The following is a 15,809-nucleotide window of genomic DNA, read 5'->3' on the forward strand; positions in this document are numbered from 1 at the left end:
CATGCTAATTTTTGAAGCCGTGATACATTTGAAGAGACCTTTAATTTGGTCACTTCACTTTCACCATCACTCAACAAATTCTCTCTTGTCTGATTTTTTTTTTTTGTATATATATGTATACCCATAATTTATTCTACACACACATCTTTTATACCCACTATTACCAAAAATAAGCCAATTTTCCATCCTCATAAGGACCTGCTACTAGTTTCCACCACTCGCAGGATGGGTCCAAATGCTACTTGCAATAATTTCTCATCAACCAAACAAGATCCTCGTCCACAAAATCAGAGGAAGTCGGATAATTATCAACCCACCATTTGGACACATAATTTCCTTCAGTCCCACAATAATGCTAATGCGGTACCCTACTAATTTATTGTTTCTGAGTGCCCTTTTTTTTCTTCTTAAATTCTCTCCTTGAATTCCTCTAGCAAACTTAGAAAAATAATAGTTGACTTATTCTAAAATAACATATTAATGTTGCTTTTTATGTTGTTTAATGAATTTTAATACATTTAAATTTCGATATAAACTCAAGTTCACGAGGTAAACTTCTATTACTCGAGTACAAGTATAAGATATGTATATTTTCATAACAATTTTTTATCCTAAACCATTATTTTCTTATTCTAAACAATAAAGCATAATATTTATAATTATAAAAATAATCTCAACTTATGATAATAATAATAATTTAATAGAGTTGTTATAATAAATTTGGGTAAAATCTAAATTTCCGATTATCTATGTTGTAGTTATATTTATCAAATACATTTGATTGATTAGATGATGCTATTGAGATCTTTATCCGACCTACTATAATTCCATTTGTTATTAGTATTTTTGGGCATTTATTCTAATCCAATATTGAAATTCATTTTATTCTTTTTAAACTTAGAAGAAGGGATTCTATAATAAATTAAAATTTGGTACATTAAAAATAAAAGAAAGTGCGATAGTTATAAGTTCATATTATGTATATATAATTATAATATATTTAGTAGTTTATTGATATATTTATATACATAATATGGAGAAATATGTGATATTTACCTCATTTTAGTTTTCTTATCTAATTTTAGGAAATAATAGCCAAAGATGAGAATTTGATCTAAAAATGCATAAATAGACTTTAAATAGATTACAGTTGTAAAAGACTTAGAAATAAGACACGTAGACTGCCAATAGCACGGGCCTAACCGAATTTATCACGGCTCACAAAGGGAGAAATATTAGTTATGATGTAATTAATGGATACTTATTTTATAAGTTGTTTATTTTGTTTAGAACAGTAAATATATAACTATGGAAGTTATGTGCTGAGAGAAAGACTCTAAAAAATAGAATTTCTATAAGAACAAGAAGGCTTCTACTATTCTCTTTGAGGAATTCCTACAATTCATCATCTTCTACATCTAGTTAGTCTTGTTGCATTGTTCTTTCAAGAATCAAATAAGCTTTTTAAAGACGTGGAGAGTGAGGATCAATCTTCTTCATTCCTTGAAAGGCCTTTGGATTTGTGAGGGAGTTTTAATTTTATGTTTTTTGTATCTTATGTCTTTCTATTTAATTATAACGACTAATGGATTAAGTATGTCAGACTAAGTTCCATAAGTGTTTAATTTGGCTTTTTATTTGTATATGAACCTTATATATTATGAGCTTAATGAATGATTTCTTTATCTTCATATATGTATTAGTTTCATCTATTATTATTAGTTGACCATTATATCAATTTAGCAGTAATATTTGTTATAAAAATCTTTAGGGTAAAAGTATTAGAAACATCATCTTTATTTTAATTTATGTTGGTGTAAGAAACCTAGATTGCGTCATTAGCTTGAGCGACTCAGCAAAAGGGCACATTACTATCTCATTCATCAGATTTGGACTTAAGGGAAATAATAGGGTTACTAAATATAAGCTAGACTAAATGCTATTTTATCATATAGTTTAAATTAATCATTCTAGGTGCATATTTTTTTCTAGTTATTTAATTTGTTTTTATAAACCTTAAGGTCATTCTCAAAATATTGGCTTGAAGTATTTAGATTTATTTTTTCATAATTTATATGATAGTTTATCTTTATAATATTTGCTCTACAATCCCTTGTGAGATCGACTCCATGATGAACTTACACGTACTATCATTCAGTTCATATACTTGCGAATACTAATTTAAACACATCACATAACAACTACTTTCGAAAGATCAGACGAGGAAATAGATACTGAATTTATTTTATTTATAAGCTAACATATCATAACATTTACTTAAAAATAAGTTTGCATGTTTAATATATACAATATGTTATGTAATTATATTAAATTGTAAAAGTACTTTGTTGGAATAAACGACAAATTCCATTTATGGGCCTGCTATTTCGAGAAAGAGGGAGGAAGGCAGAACAACACAGTGAGGGAGAGATAAAGAGAGGGATCGAGAGGTTAGAATGTTAAAGAAAAAACTGACTTTTTTAGTTAGTAGCATTTTAAGGTACTCAATTTTTCCAAGCCAGAAAACTTAGACTATATAATATAAATTGATCAATATTATGTAATTTAAAATTGTAGGAATTATATTTTTCTAAGTACAGAATTATTTAAACCTTAAAGAAAAATGGTATAATCATATTATGTTTCCAATGCTAATTATTTTTTATTAATTTACATTTACACTTGAATTTCCAGGATGAAATATACAGAGACAAGGCAAAGAAGCTTGAAGAGAAAGTGAGATGTATGCTCCACAGTGAATATATCAAATTATTAACTGTACTTGAGATGGTTAAGGACATTCAACGGTTAGGTTTAGGCCACTGCTTCCAAGAAGACATAAAGGAATTCTTGATAGAGTTCCATATATGGAAGAAGAAGGTAATAAAGGAACAGAGAAATCTCTCCATGAATCTGCTCTTTTCTTCAGACTTCTTAGGCAACATGGCTACACGCTCTCCCAAGGTATATTCGAACTTTCTATTCTCTTTTTTCCGCAACACATTCTATTGTTCTTATTTTTGAATATTTCTTAGACAATTTTAAATGCCGTCTTTCATATTAGCTTAGTTCATTTAGTGATATTTTTATTATTTATGTTAGATGCCCTAAATAGTGACCTTTTTTTATTTATTTTAAGTATTACTTGTTTGTTTAAAAAAACGAGAAAATTCTCTTAACCATTTGGATTAATTTTAAAGTTATATATGCTAAAATATAATTTTATTGCTTAATCTTAAATCCAAAAGCAAACCTATTATGGGTAAATTGCTATATTTTATATACAATTAGTACGGATATTTTTATTTTTATTTTTCTTTTGGTACTACTGTTTTTATTTTTATTTTTATTTAACTATTAAATTTTTTTAATTGATTCGTTATATTAACAATGTCAACTCATGAATAATATATTATACTAAGAACATGGGACTTACCAATGAATGTGTATAATGTTTAAAAATTTATAAGCAAGTCCTAGGTACTTAGTAGGATAATAATGAATTAATATTACTTGTGGCAAATTAATTAAAAATATTTTATTTTCAATAACATGTCAGTAAATATAGATAAAAATAATAATCGGTACTCTAAATAAAAATGAAAAAAGCAATGGTATTATAAAGAAAAAAGTTATAATATTAATACCAAAATTTGGTGCTCACAGGCCATATTTACATCACTTTTGTTATTAAAGAACCTCCAAGAATAAAACCTACGAACTCTAATCCTTATGAACCTGTAAATCACTAACCTAAAAATCCAAAGAACAACTTGAAATCAAATCCTAGGATCGTCTAATTAGATTGTAAGATGATTAAGAATTAGAATCTAATATAATGGATTTTAATTAGTTTAACAGAGTTGTTCATTTTGGTTGTAGTTTTTCTTTCTAGCGAAGTTTACATTACAATTTATCTCCAACGTTGAAAAGTTCTTTTAATTTTATATAAAGAAAATTTACCATTATTTACATCTAGATTAAGCTCAGTAATTTGGTCAGGCTCAATGGAAAAATCCTTTTAATTTTTATTCAAATTTTTTAAGTTAATTATATTTTGATCCATGACCCGGTTCTTGACTATGTTAATTTCTTGATCCATAGGCGAGGGGTTGATTTATAAATAAAGATGTAAAGATGTGAAAGAGCAGTTACAAAAGTTTTGGATATTAAAGTACATCTTTATAAAATAGGATATAAGTTTAGGAGACCGAGAGAAAGAATCAGATAGTAAATTGAAAAAATTAAAGAAGTAGAAAAGTAGAATGTAGAATGTAGAAGTTATACACATATTTTACATGTGCAAAATCTAAGCCAAGCCATTTATATCTATAAATACATGATGGCCTTTGAAGAACAAATCCTAGCCAAACAAACAGACCAAACTTAAAGTCTTTTATCTATCGTTAGCATTTATTTTAGTGCACTAGCTATCAAGCTTTCCATTTCAATTCTCAAGCACTCATTTACTTGCTTGTAAATATTTATTTTTTATGCAATCAAATCTTTAATCTCTTTAATTTACTTTTATGCGAATCAATTTTTTTTATATTTAATGCTTTCAAACCTATAAATTTCAATTTAATGCCTTTAAGTTTTTAGCTTTCAAAATCTTTAGCTTATTAATCTATAACTTTTAGCTTACAGTTACTTTATTTTCAACTCAATTCATAAAGCTCATTTCAATTCCTTCACTCATTAAATATGGTTTTCACAACTCATTATATTCCATAAGCTCAAGTTTCGTCTTATTAATTTGCCATGCTTTTAATTTAGTGAAACTGCATTAGCCTAACTAGGAATCCAAAGTAATCTATGTCCTTTTCTTATTCATATAATCTTTTATATTAGAAGTCAAAATGTCGGGCATAATCATTTGAGGCAATTCCTGAATTGTGGCTCTAAAGACTAGAATGTTTGTAAAATATTATCGGATCTCAAGATGCAGAGGATGCGCCTACAACAACATATCACAATATTCACATTCCTTAGCTTATGGAAGAAATTAAATAGAGAAGGGAGAGGATCCTAATTCCTTAAAATCATCACCCTCAAGGCAAGGAGGTTCAACAAATTTCAAGAGGACCAAATACTGCAAATCTAAAGAATAATTTTCTTTCATTGCTTACGGCTACTAACCCTAATACTTATTTTGAAATATTAAAAGCTTTAAGGAAATAGAGTCAGAAAGTACTCAAGGCAGTAGGAGAACGCATAGGGTTTTTAGATGAAAATTTTGAACAGTTGCATAAAAGATATTATGATGATCTGGTAGCACTATTCCATCAAATGAATTCCTCAATTGTATTTGTCAAGAAACATCATCATCTTCCATTACCAAATTCACAAAGGGCTCAGGAGAGCCAATCCTCATGTCCAATAAGAGTTATAAATGAGTTAGAACTGAAACTAAACAAAATTCAGTTGTTTAAGGTTACAATCTGTAAACTATATTATTAATAATTTAATGAAATTTATGATCCTATATTTCTATTAATCATAGATATAAAAGATATTATACAATTTTTTTTGCTATAATAAAATCATAAATAAAATTATAAAGTTCAAATATATATGTTACAATTTTGATAAATTAATAAATTATTTTTATTTATAATTTTTAATCATTAGATTTATTTCCGCTTATAAACTGTAAATAAAAATACATTTAGTTTAAATTTAATTTGATAATAAACGAATTAAATTTAGATTAATCAAAACTTAATTCTATTAAATTTGATTATAGCATCCACGTACAGAAATAAAGAGTTAAAAGATTATATTGTTGTTTGCTACCCATTCATATTAAGAATGTAATCAAAATTATCTCTCAATGTTAAAATGATATAATTTCAAAAAAAATTAATTTAATTATATTCAATTTAATATTTTATAAAATACTTTTTAAAATTTGATATTGAAAAAAGAATTAAAAGCACATCTAAGAAAGAAGCTGAAGTTTTCCAAACCTCATTACGGATACACCTTAAAATTTAATTATATTCAATTTAGCGGTGCTATCCACCATTAATCCCATCCCACGTGATACACCTTTCCCTTCACCTTTTTTGTAGTCGTTGCTTGTTTCCTTTCTTTTTCTTTATTCTTTTCTTTATTTCTGAAAACGAAAGGACTGTTGACATGATATATAATTATTATTATATTATTATATTTATTATTTTGACTGAAATTAATAATATATATATATATATATATATATATATATATATATATATATATATATATATATATATATTAAACATCTACAATAGCCAAATCTTTTAAATATACAAACTTTGAAATAAAATAAATTTTGAAATAAAAACTTTAAAATGAAAGATTTAAACAAAAAAAATATAACTTAGAAGTTGAATACAAGAGGAAGGTGGTTTCTCACTATCACTTTCACACTCTATTTTCTCACTATATTTCTAATGGTATAACTTGAAGAATACAAGAGTTTCTTGTTATTTTTTCGTCTACCTTCTTCTTTGTTAGCTCCTCTATTTATAGAGGTCTTCAGCCTTGAAATTCCATAATTGTTGCTTTGGTTGCTCTTCATAATGGAGTGAGGGACTCCACGTCTTTTGGATGCTTTTAATAATGGAGTGAAGGGCTCCACGTCTTTTGCAGGAGTTATCTGTCATGCTTCAACAGAGATGAATCTTTTACTTTAAAAAAGTAATGGTGCAGAGTTATTTGTCTTCTTTCTTCTCTTTTAAAAAGACTTTTTATATATATATATATATATATATATATATATTATTGGGCATTTGGCCTATCAATTGTTTTTTTTCAACCCAAGCTTTACAGATGTCATTTGATGGGCTTAAATATTCCAAAACAAATATTCGCTCGAGTCACCATCTAGATCAAGAAGAGAAAGATGAAGCTTTAGATTTTCCTTTTGAAGAGACGGTTTCTGACAACTGTTTGATCAATTGTAAGAAATCTTCTTCTGTTTGAGCCGCCGTTAGCTTTGGAATAATGAAAGACTTTTGTGTCAGGAAAGTGGTATGTTCTTTCGGAGGTGGCAAGAAGCTATTCTTTGAAAGAAAACTTTGTACCATCTTTAGAGATAATTTTTCTTGATGGTTAAATTTATCTCACCATTTAACTTTGAATCTTCGGGCAAGAATGATTTGTCCATTTGCTGCTTGGTTGAAATGGAAATATGTCTCCAAATGGGGTGATGGTTCCCCGGGAGATATAGTGTCCAAGAAATCTAATTTAAATACTAATAAAAATTTTAATTTCAAATACCATAATTTTAAATATTATAATTATTTAATTATTAAGAATAATTTTAAAATAATATTATTTATTTTAAAATATAAAAATTCAATTGTATGAGATCAATTTAAAGTAATTTATTGTTGATAAGTTTTAATAAGGACAATAATTTCTAAATAAATAAAAAGTCAAATAAACTATCAGCTTGTAAGAAAAAATTCTAAAATAGAGCCGATACATTCGGCAGCTGGTTTGAATTAAATCAGTTATCAGTTACTGTTTTTTTAAATCTTTATCAAACGCTTTAATATAGCTGTTTAGTGAGAAACAACTATCAGCTGTATCAAACCTCTTAATCAAATACCTTTTAATATAAATACCAAAACATTTACAAGTTGATGTAGTAAGAATTAGAGTAAATTGCCCAGCTGGTACCAAACCTTGGAACTGTATATTAATTTGATACCAAGACTTTAATTTGAATTAAAATGGTACCAAAAGTACAAAAAAGTATATCAATTTAGTTCAAATGTCTAATTTCTGACAACGGATAATGACGTAGCAAGCTGAGGAGGTATATTTCGGTTGTTTTGCCCTCTCAGCATGTGTCACGTCAATTAACTTTTCTCCTCAGCTTGCCAAGTTACCATTTGTTGTCGGAAATTGGACATTTAGATTAAATTGATATATGTTTATGTACTCTTGATACCATTTTGATTCAAATTAAAGTCTTGGTATGAAATTGATATCCAATCCCAAAATTTAGTACCAACTAGACAATTTACTCTAAAAATTGTGATAAGATTTGCAGAAAATACTATAAATCTAAACAAAATATTGATGAACCATATTAAAAAAAAAAAACCTGCTAACAAGTGGGCTATAAAATCTTTTATAAAATCTAAAATAAAGAATACAAAGCTGCAAGAGAATAATTAACCTTTTTTAAAAATAATTAGACTTTTAACAAAGCTATATAAAATTTTATGAATGTATATTTACATCCTGTTTTATTTCCATTGGCTTTTTAACGTTCCGATAATGGTGTCACATGGCTTGGCCTTGGAAAATGGGATGAAGCCTCTACATCAGGAGATATGTCATTATGGGAGGTTCACCAGCCAGCGGGCACTTTGCATGTCTGCCATGAACATGATAAACATGCTAATTTTTTAAGCCGTGATACATTTGAAGAGACCTTTAAATTGGTCACTTCACTTTCACCATCACTCAACAAATTCTCTCGTCTGTTTTTTTTTTTTTTTGTATATATATGTATACCCATAGTTTATTCTACACACACATCTTTTATACCCACTATTACCAGAAAATAAGCCAATTTTCCATCCTCATAAGGACCTGCCACTAGTTTCCAAATGCTACTTGCAATAATTTCTCATCAACCAAACAAGATCCTCGTCCACAAAATCAGAGGAAGTCGGATGATTATCTACCCACCATTTGCACACATAATTTCCTTCAGTCCCACAATAATGCTAATGCGGTACCCTACTAATTTATTGTTTCTAAGTGCCCTTTTTTTTTCTTCTTAAATTCTCTGCTTGAATTCCTCTAGCAAACTTAGAAAAATAATAGTTGACTTATTCTAAAAAAGCATATTAATATTACTTTTTATGTTTTTTAATGAATTTTAATACATTTAAATTTCGATATAAAAATTAAGTTCACGACGTAAAGTTCTATTACACGAGTACAAGTCTAAGATATGTATATTTTCATAACAATTTTTTATCCTAAACCATTATTTTCTTATTCTAAATAATAAAGCATAATATTTATAATTATTAAAATAATCTCATCTTATGATAATAATAATAATTTAATATAGTTGTTATAATAAATTTGGATAAAATCTAAATTTCCGATTATCTATGTTGTTATATTTATCAAATACATTTGATTGATTAGATGATGCTATTCAGATCTTTATCCGACCTACTATAATTCTATTTTTATTAGTATTTTTGGGCATTTATTTTAATTCAATATTGGAATTCATTTTATTCTTTTTAAACTTAGAAGAAGGGATTCTATACTAAATTAAAATTTGGTACATTAAAAATAAAAGAAAGTGCGATAGTGATAGGTTCATATTATGTATATATAATTATGATTTTTAGTAGTTTATTGATATATTTATATACATAATATGGAGAAATATATGCTATTTACCTTATTTTAGTTTTCTTATCTAATTTTAGGAAATAATAGCTAAAAAGGAGAATTTGAGCTAAAAATGCATAAATAAACTTTAAATAGACTACGGTTGTAAAAGACTTGGAAATAAGACATGTATTTAGATTTATCACGGCCCACGAAGGAAGAATTAATTAGTTATGATGTAATTAATGGATACTTATCTTATAAGTTGTTTATTTTGTTTAGAACAGTAAATATATAACTATGGAAGTTATGTGCTGAGAGAAGGACTCTAAAAAATGGAATTTCTATAAGAAGTAGAGGTTAATTAAACAAGAAGGCTTCTACTATTCTCCCTGAACAGTTCGTCATCTTCTACATCTTGTTAGTCTTGTTGCATTGTTCTTTCCAGAATCAAATAAGCTTTTTAAAAACGTGAAGAGTAAGGATCAATCTTCTTTATTCTTTAAAAGGCCTTTGGATTTATGAGGAAGTTTTAATTTTATGTTCTTTGTATCTTATGTCTTTCTATTTAATTATAACGACTATTGGATTAAGTATGTCAGACTAAATTCTATAAGTGTTTAATTTGGCTTTTTATTTATATATGAACCTTATATATTATGAGCTTAATGAATGATTTCTTTATCTTCATATATGTATTAGTTTCATCTATTATTATTGATTGACCATTATATCAATTTAGCAATAATATTTGTTATAAAAATCTTTAGGTTACTAGTATCAGAAATATCATCTTTACTTTAATCTATGTTGGTGTAAAAAAACCTAGATTGCGTCATTAGCTTGAGCGACTTAGCAAAAAGGCATATTACTATCTCATTCATTAGATTTGGACTTAAGGGAAATAAGAGGGTTACTAAATATAAGCTAGACTAAATGCTCTTTTACCATATAGTTTATATTAATCATTCTAGTTGTATACTTTTTTCTAGTTATTTAATTTTTTTATAAATCTTAAGGTCATTCTCAAAATATTGGCTTGGAGTGTTTAGATTTATTTTTTCATATTTTATGTGATAAAAATAAAAAAATCCCTTGTGAGATCGATCCCATGATGAATTTACCCGTACTATCATTCAGTTCATATACTTGTACATACTAATTTAAACACATCACATAACAACTACTTTTAGAAGATCAGACAAGGAAAATAGATACTAAATTTATTTTATTTATAAGCTAACATATCATAACATTTACTTAAAAATAAGTTTGCATGTTTAATATATACAATATGTTATGTAATTATATTAAATTATAAAAGTACTTTGTTGGAATAAACGACAAATTCCATTTATGGGCCTGCTATTTCGAGAAAGAGGGAGGAAGGCAGAACAACCCAGTGAGGGAGAGATAGAGAGAGGGATCGAGAGGTTAGAGTGTTAAAGAAAAAACTGACTTTTTTAGTTAGTAGCATTTTAAGGTACTCAATTTTTCCAAGCCAGAAAACTTAGACTATATAATATAAATTCATCAATATTATGTAATTTAAAATTGTAGGAATTATATTTTTCTAAGTACAAAATTATTTAAATCTTAAAAAAAAATGGTCTAATCATATTATGTTTCCAATGCTAATTATTTTTTATTAATTTACATTTACACTTGAATTTCCAGGATGAAATATACAGAGACAAGGCAAAGAAGCTTGAAGAGAAAGTGAGATGTATGCTCCACAGTGAATATATCAAATTATTAACTGTACTTGAGATGGTTGAGGACATTCAACGGTTAGGTTTAGGCCACCGCTTCCAAGAAGACATAAAGGAATTCTTGATAGAGTTCCATATATGGAAGAAGAAGGTAATAAAGGAACAGAGAAATCTCTCCATGAATCTGCTCTTTTCTTCATACTTCTTAGGCAACATGGCTACACGCTCTCCCAAGGTATATTCGAACTTTCTATTCTCTTTTTTCCGCAACACATTCTATTATTCTTATTTTTGAATATTTCTTGGACAATTTTAAATGCCGTCTTTCATATTAGCTTAGTTCATTTAGTGATATTTTTATTATTTATGTTAGATGCCCTAAATAGTGACCTTTTTTTATTTATTTTAAGTATTACTTGTTTGTTTAAAAAAACGAAAAAATTCTCTTAACCATTTGGATTAATTTTAAAATTATATATGCTAAAATATAATTTTATTGCTTAATCTTAAATCCAAAAGCAAACCTATTATGGGTAAATTGCTATATTTTATATACAATTAGTACGGATATTTTTATTTTTATTTTTCTTTTGGTACTACTGTTTTTATTTTTATTTTTATTTAACTGTTAAATTTTTTTTAATTGATTCGTTACATTAACAATGTCAACCCATGAATAATATATTATACTAAGAACATGGGACTTACCAATGAATGTGTATAATGTTTAAAAATTTATAACCAAGTCCTAGGTACTTAGTAGGATAATAATGAATTAATATTACTTGTGGCAAATTAATTAAAAATATTTTATTTTCAATAACATGTCAGTAAATATAGATAAAAATAATAATCGGTACTCTAAATAAAAATGAAAAAAGCAATGGTATAATAAAGAAAAAAGTTATAATATTAATACCAAAATTTGGTGCTCACAGGCCAGGTTTACATCACTTTTGTTATTAAAGAACCTCCAAGAATAAAACCCACGAACTCTAATCCTTATGATCCTGTGAATCACTAACCTGAAAACCCAAAGAACAACTTGAATCAAATCCTAGGATCGTCTAATTAGATTGTAAGATGATCAAGAATTATAATCTAATATAATGGCTTTTAATTAGTTTAATAGAGTTGTTCATTTTGGTTATAGTTTTTCTTTCTAGCGAAGTTTACATTACAATTTATCTCTAACGTTGAAAAATTCTTTTAATTTTATATAAAGAAAATTTACCATTGTTTACATCTAGACTAAGCTCAGTAATTTGGTTAGGCTCAATGGAAAAATCCTTCTAATTTTTATTCAAATTTTTTAAGTTAATTATATTTTGATCCATGACCCGGTTCTTGACTATGTTAATTTCTTGATTCATAGGCGAGGGGTTGATTCATAAATAAAGATGTAAAGATGTGAAAGAGTAGTTACAAAAGTTTTGGATATTAAAGTACATCTTTATAAAATAGGATATAAATTTAGGAGACCGAGAGAAAGAATCATCTAAAACTACTTGCACATTATCAAGGATCAAATAGTAAATTGAAAAAAATTAAAGAAGTAGAGAAGTAGAATGTAGAATGTAGAAGTTATACACATATTTTACATGTGCAAAATCTAAGCCAAGCCATTTATATCTATAAATACATGATGGCCTTTGAAGAACAAATCCTAGTCAATGAATCAAACAAACAAACCAAATTTAAAGTCTTTTATCTATCGTTAGCATTTATTTTAGTGGACTAGCTATCAAGCTTTCAATTTCAATTCTCAAGCACTCATTTACTTGCTTGTAAACATTTATTTTTTATGCAATCAAATCTTTAATCTCTTTAATTTACTTTTATGCAAATCAATTTTTTTTTTTTATATATTTAACGCTTTCAAATCTATAACTTTCAATTGAATGCCTTCAAGTTTTTAGCTTACAAAATCTTTAGCTTATTAATATTCAACTTTTAGCTTACAGTTACTTTATTTCCAACTCAATTCATAAAGCTCATTTCAATTCCTTCACTCATTAAATATAGTTTTCACAACTCATTATAATCCATAAGCGCAACTTTCGTCTTATGAATCCACCATTCTTTTAATTTAGTGAAACTGCATTAGCCTAGCTAGGAATCCAAAGTAATTTATGTCCTTTTCTTATTCATATAATCTTTTATATTAGAAGTCAAAATGTCGGGCATATAATCATTTGAGGCAATTTGTCTCTAGCACACTAAGTAAAACAACATATGTGAAAAGGCAAAAAATACTACAAGTAGTATATTTTTAGGCACTTTCATTGGGACATCATACATGTTCATTCCATACTTTCAATTTTTTAATGAAGAATTCTTGAATTGTGGCTCTAAAGACTAGAATGTTTGTAAAATATTATCAGATCTCAAGATGCAGAGGATGCGCCTACAACAACATGTCACAATATTCAAATTCCTTAGCTTATGGAAGAAATTAAATAGAGAAGGGAGAGGATCCTAATTCCTTAAAATCATCACCCTCAAGGCAAGGAGGTTCAACAAATTTCAAGAGGAACCAATATTGCAAATTTAAAGAATAATTTTCTTTCATTGCTTACGGCTACTAACCCTAATACTTATTTTGAAATATTAAAAGCTTTAAGGAAATAGAGTTAGAAAGTACTCAAGGCAGTAGGAGAACGCATAGGGTTTTTAGAAGAAAATTTTGAACGGTTGCATAAAAGATATTATGATGATCTGGTAGCACTATTCCATCAAATGAATTCCTCAATTGTATTTATCAAGAAACATCATCATCTTCCATTATCAAATTCACAAAGGGTTGAGGAAGGAGTAGTTATCAAACCTATTGGACATCTGATTGAAGAGCTTAAGGGAGGGGATTCCTTCATTATGATTTATACTCCTCAAAGGCAAAACAAGAATCAATATCAACTTCCTAATTGAAAAGATGAAATTCTAAGACTTGTTAGGGCATCACCTCCAACTGGGTGCCAACCTAAAAGGCATATAATTCCTCAATAATTCTATGGAGCAAACAACCCTAGCACTCAATATTATTTAAATGGGGCAAAAATGTTTCTTCCGAGGATTCCATACACTAGGACAAAAGAAAAAAATATTCCACGAGTCCTAATCCCTCATATGCAAATTCGTCAAGTTGACATTAGAGAATACTTCCTTTAAATTGGGTAACATAAATACCAAGAAAATATCTGAGAGAGCCCAAATCTTTAATTACAAACGCCTTATTGAGATTGTTAATAATGTCCTACAATAAATATTCATCACTTATCATTAGGACGATATTGTCAATATAAAGTTGTAAAAGAGCAGCTCCTTGAAAAACTCAAAGAATAAATAATATTGAATCAACCCTACTATAAAGAAAGCCCATTGAGATAAGATGAAAAGTGAATTTATTAAACGATGCTTGTGGTGCTTATTGAAGGACATAAGTTGATCAATCAAGTCTACAAAAATAATATAGATGTTGTGGGTCAACAAATCCTAATGGTTGTGCCATGTAAATAGTTTCTTTAACTTAGCCATGGAGGAAAATGTTTTTGAAATCAAGTTATCGTGTTGGCCATGATAGAGTTATGGAAATAAGAAGTACAAGCTGAAGCATTGTTGGATTAAGAATAAGGCTAAAAGTTTAATTAAAATCCAAACTAGGTTGTTAGAGTGACGCTATAAGAAAAACTACATTTAGAGATGCTAGATAGTGATAGACAATTGCCCTTCGCTAAAAGGTGATAGAATAATAATGGCTCACCATTAGATTTGAGGTTGAAAAAAAGTACGATGAGCTAGCTAGTGATAGACTTCGAGTCCTTTCTAAATGAAACGCGAAATTTTGGCGCTAATATTAATGATGAGATAGCGACAATATAGCAACAACACTATAAGTCGTCGTTATATTTTTGCAGTAATGTGGCACGAGTTTTTAGCGCTAAGAAATTACAATTAGTAATGGCTAAATGTGTAAATAAATGAGGTATTTAGCGACGACTATTGTACTGTCGCTGGTGCTTTGCCATTGCTAAATTGATCCATTGAATACGCTATCATTTTTTGCATGTTACATAAAATGAAAAGTTGTTAGCAACGATGTGCGTTTAATGAAATGGTTCAGTTTATAGATCTAAAATATTTTGTCCCTAAATTTTAGGCCTTATGTTGTTGCAGTTTCCCTCCTTCCCCCTTTTTCTAGCTCTCCCTTTCTTTTCCCTCCCTTTCTTCTCCCCCTTCTCACTCCTTCATTCTCACAACCTTTCTCCCTCTTTTTCTCCCTCATTTCGTTGGTCCTCCATCCTATAGCCACTGATGTACATGTCCACCACCAGTTTTCAGTAAGGTTTGTTTATTTCTTTTTTCATAAATTTGCAGTTTAATTTCTTTAGGAATACAAACCCTTAATTGTCTCCTCTCCACCCCATACTCCTAGCTAGTCCTCTTTGTTGCCGATAAGTTTATTTTCTTTTTTAATTAAATTATTTTAATAATTTGTTTATCGTTATTTAGTAATTTATATGTTTTACATTTGTTTATTTATATTTATTTTGTTAAATTTTTTGTTATTTAATTTATTTTTATATTCTATTATTCTTTTAAATTTTTGAAAATTCCTGTTAATATAAACTTTAAAGTTTAGTTGTAATTTCTTTTATTCCTATTATTATTATTTTTTAAATTCAGGTTTGGTTTTTTAATTTCTGTTAAACTTTTTTGTCTTAATTTCTTTTAAAATTTATG

The 15,809-nt window shown here is 27.7% G+C and overlaps 1 protein-coding gene across 1 annotated transcript; it reads left to right on the plus strand.

Annotated features, from left to right (window-relative positions):
- LOC125370747 ((+)-epi-alpha-bisabolol synthase-like) lies at positions 1 to 14,266 on the plus strand. The gene is made up of 4 exons (XM_048377466.1): positions 1 to 363; positions 2,695 to 2,964; positions 11,035 to 11,304; positions 13,454 to 14,266. The coding sequence occupies exons 1-4, from the start codon at positions 226 to 228 to the stop codon at positions 13,526 to 13,528; spliced, it is 753 nt and encodes a 250-aa protein (XP_048233423.1). The 5' UTR covers positions 1 to 225; the 3' UTR covers positions 13,529 to 14,266.
- The last annotated feature ends 1,543 nt before the right edge of the window (positions 14,267 to 15,809 follow it).

The sequence above is a fragment of the Ricinus communis genome, chromosome 7 (genome assembly GCF_019578655.1).
Source record: "Ricinus communis isolate WT05 ecotype wild-type chromosome 7, ASM1957865v1, whole genome shotgun sequence".
Lineage (NCBI taxonomy): Eukaryota > Viridiplantae > Streptophyta > Magnoliopsida > Malpighiales > Euphorbiaceae > Ricinus > Ricinus communis.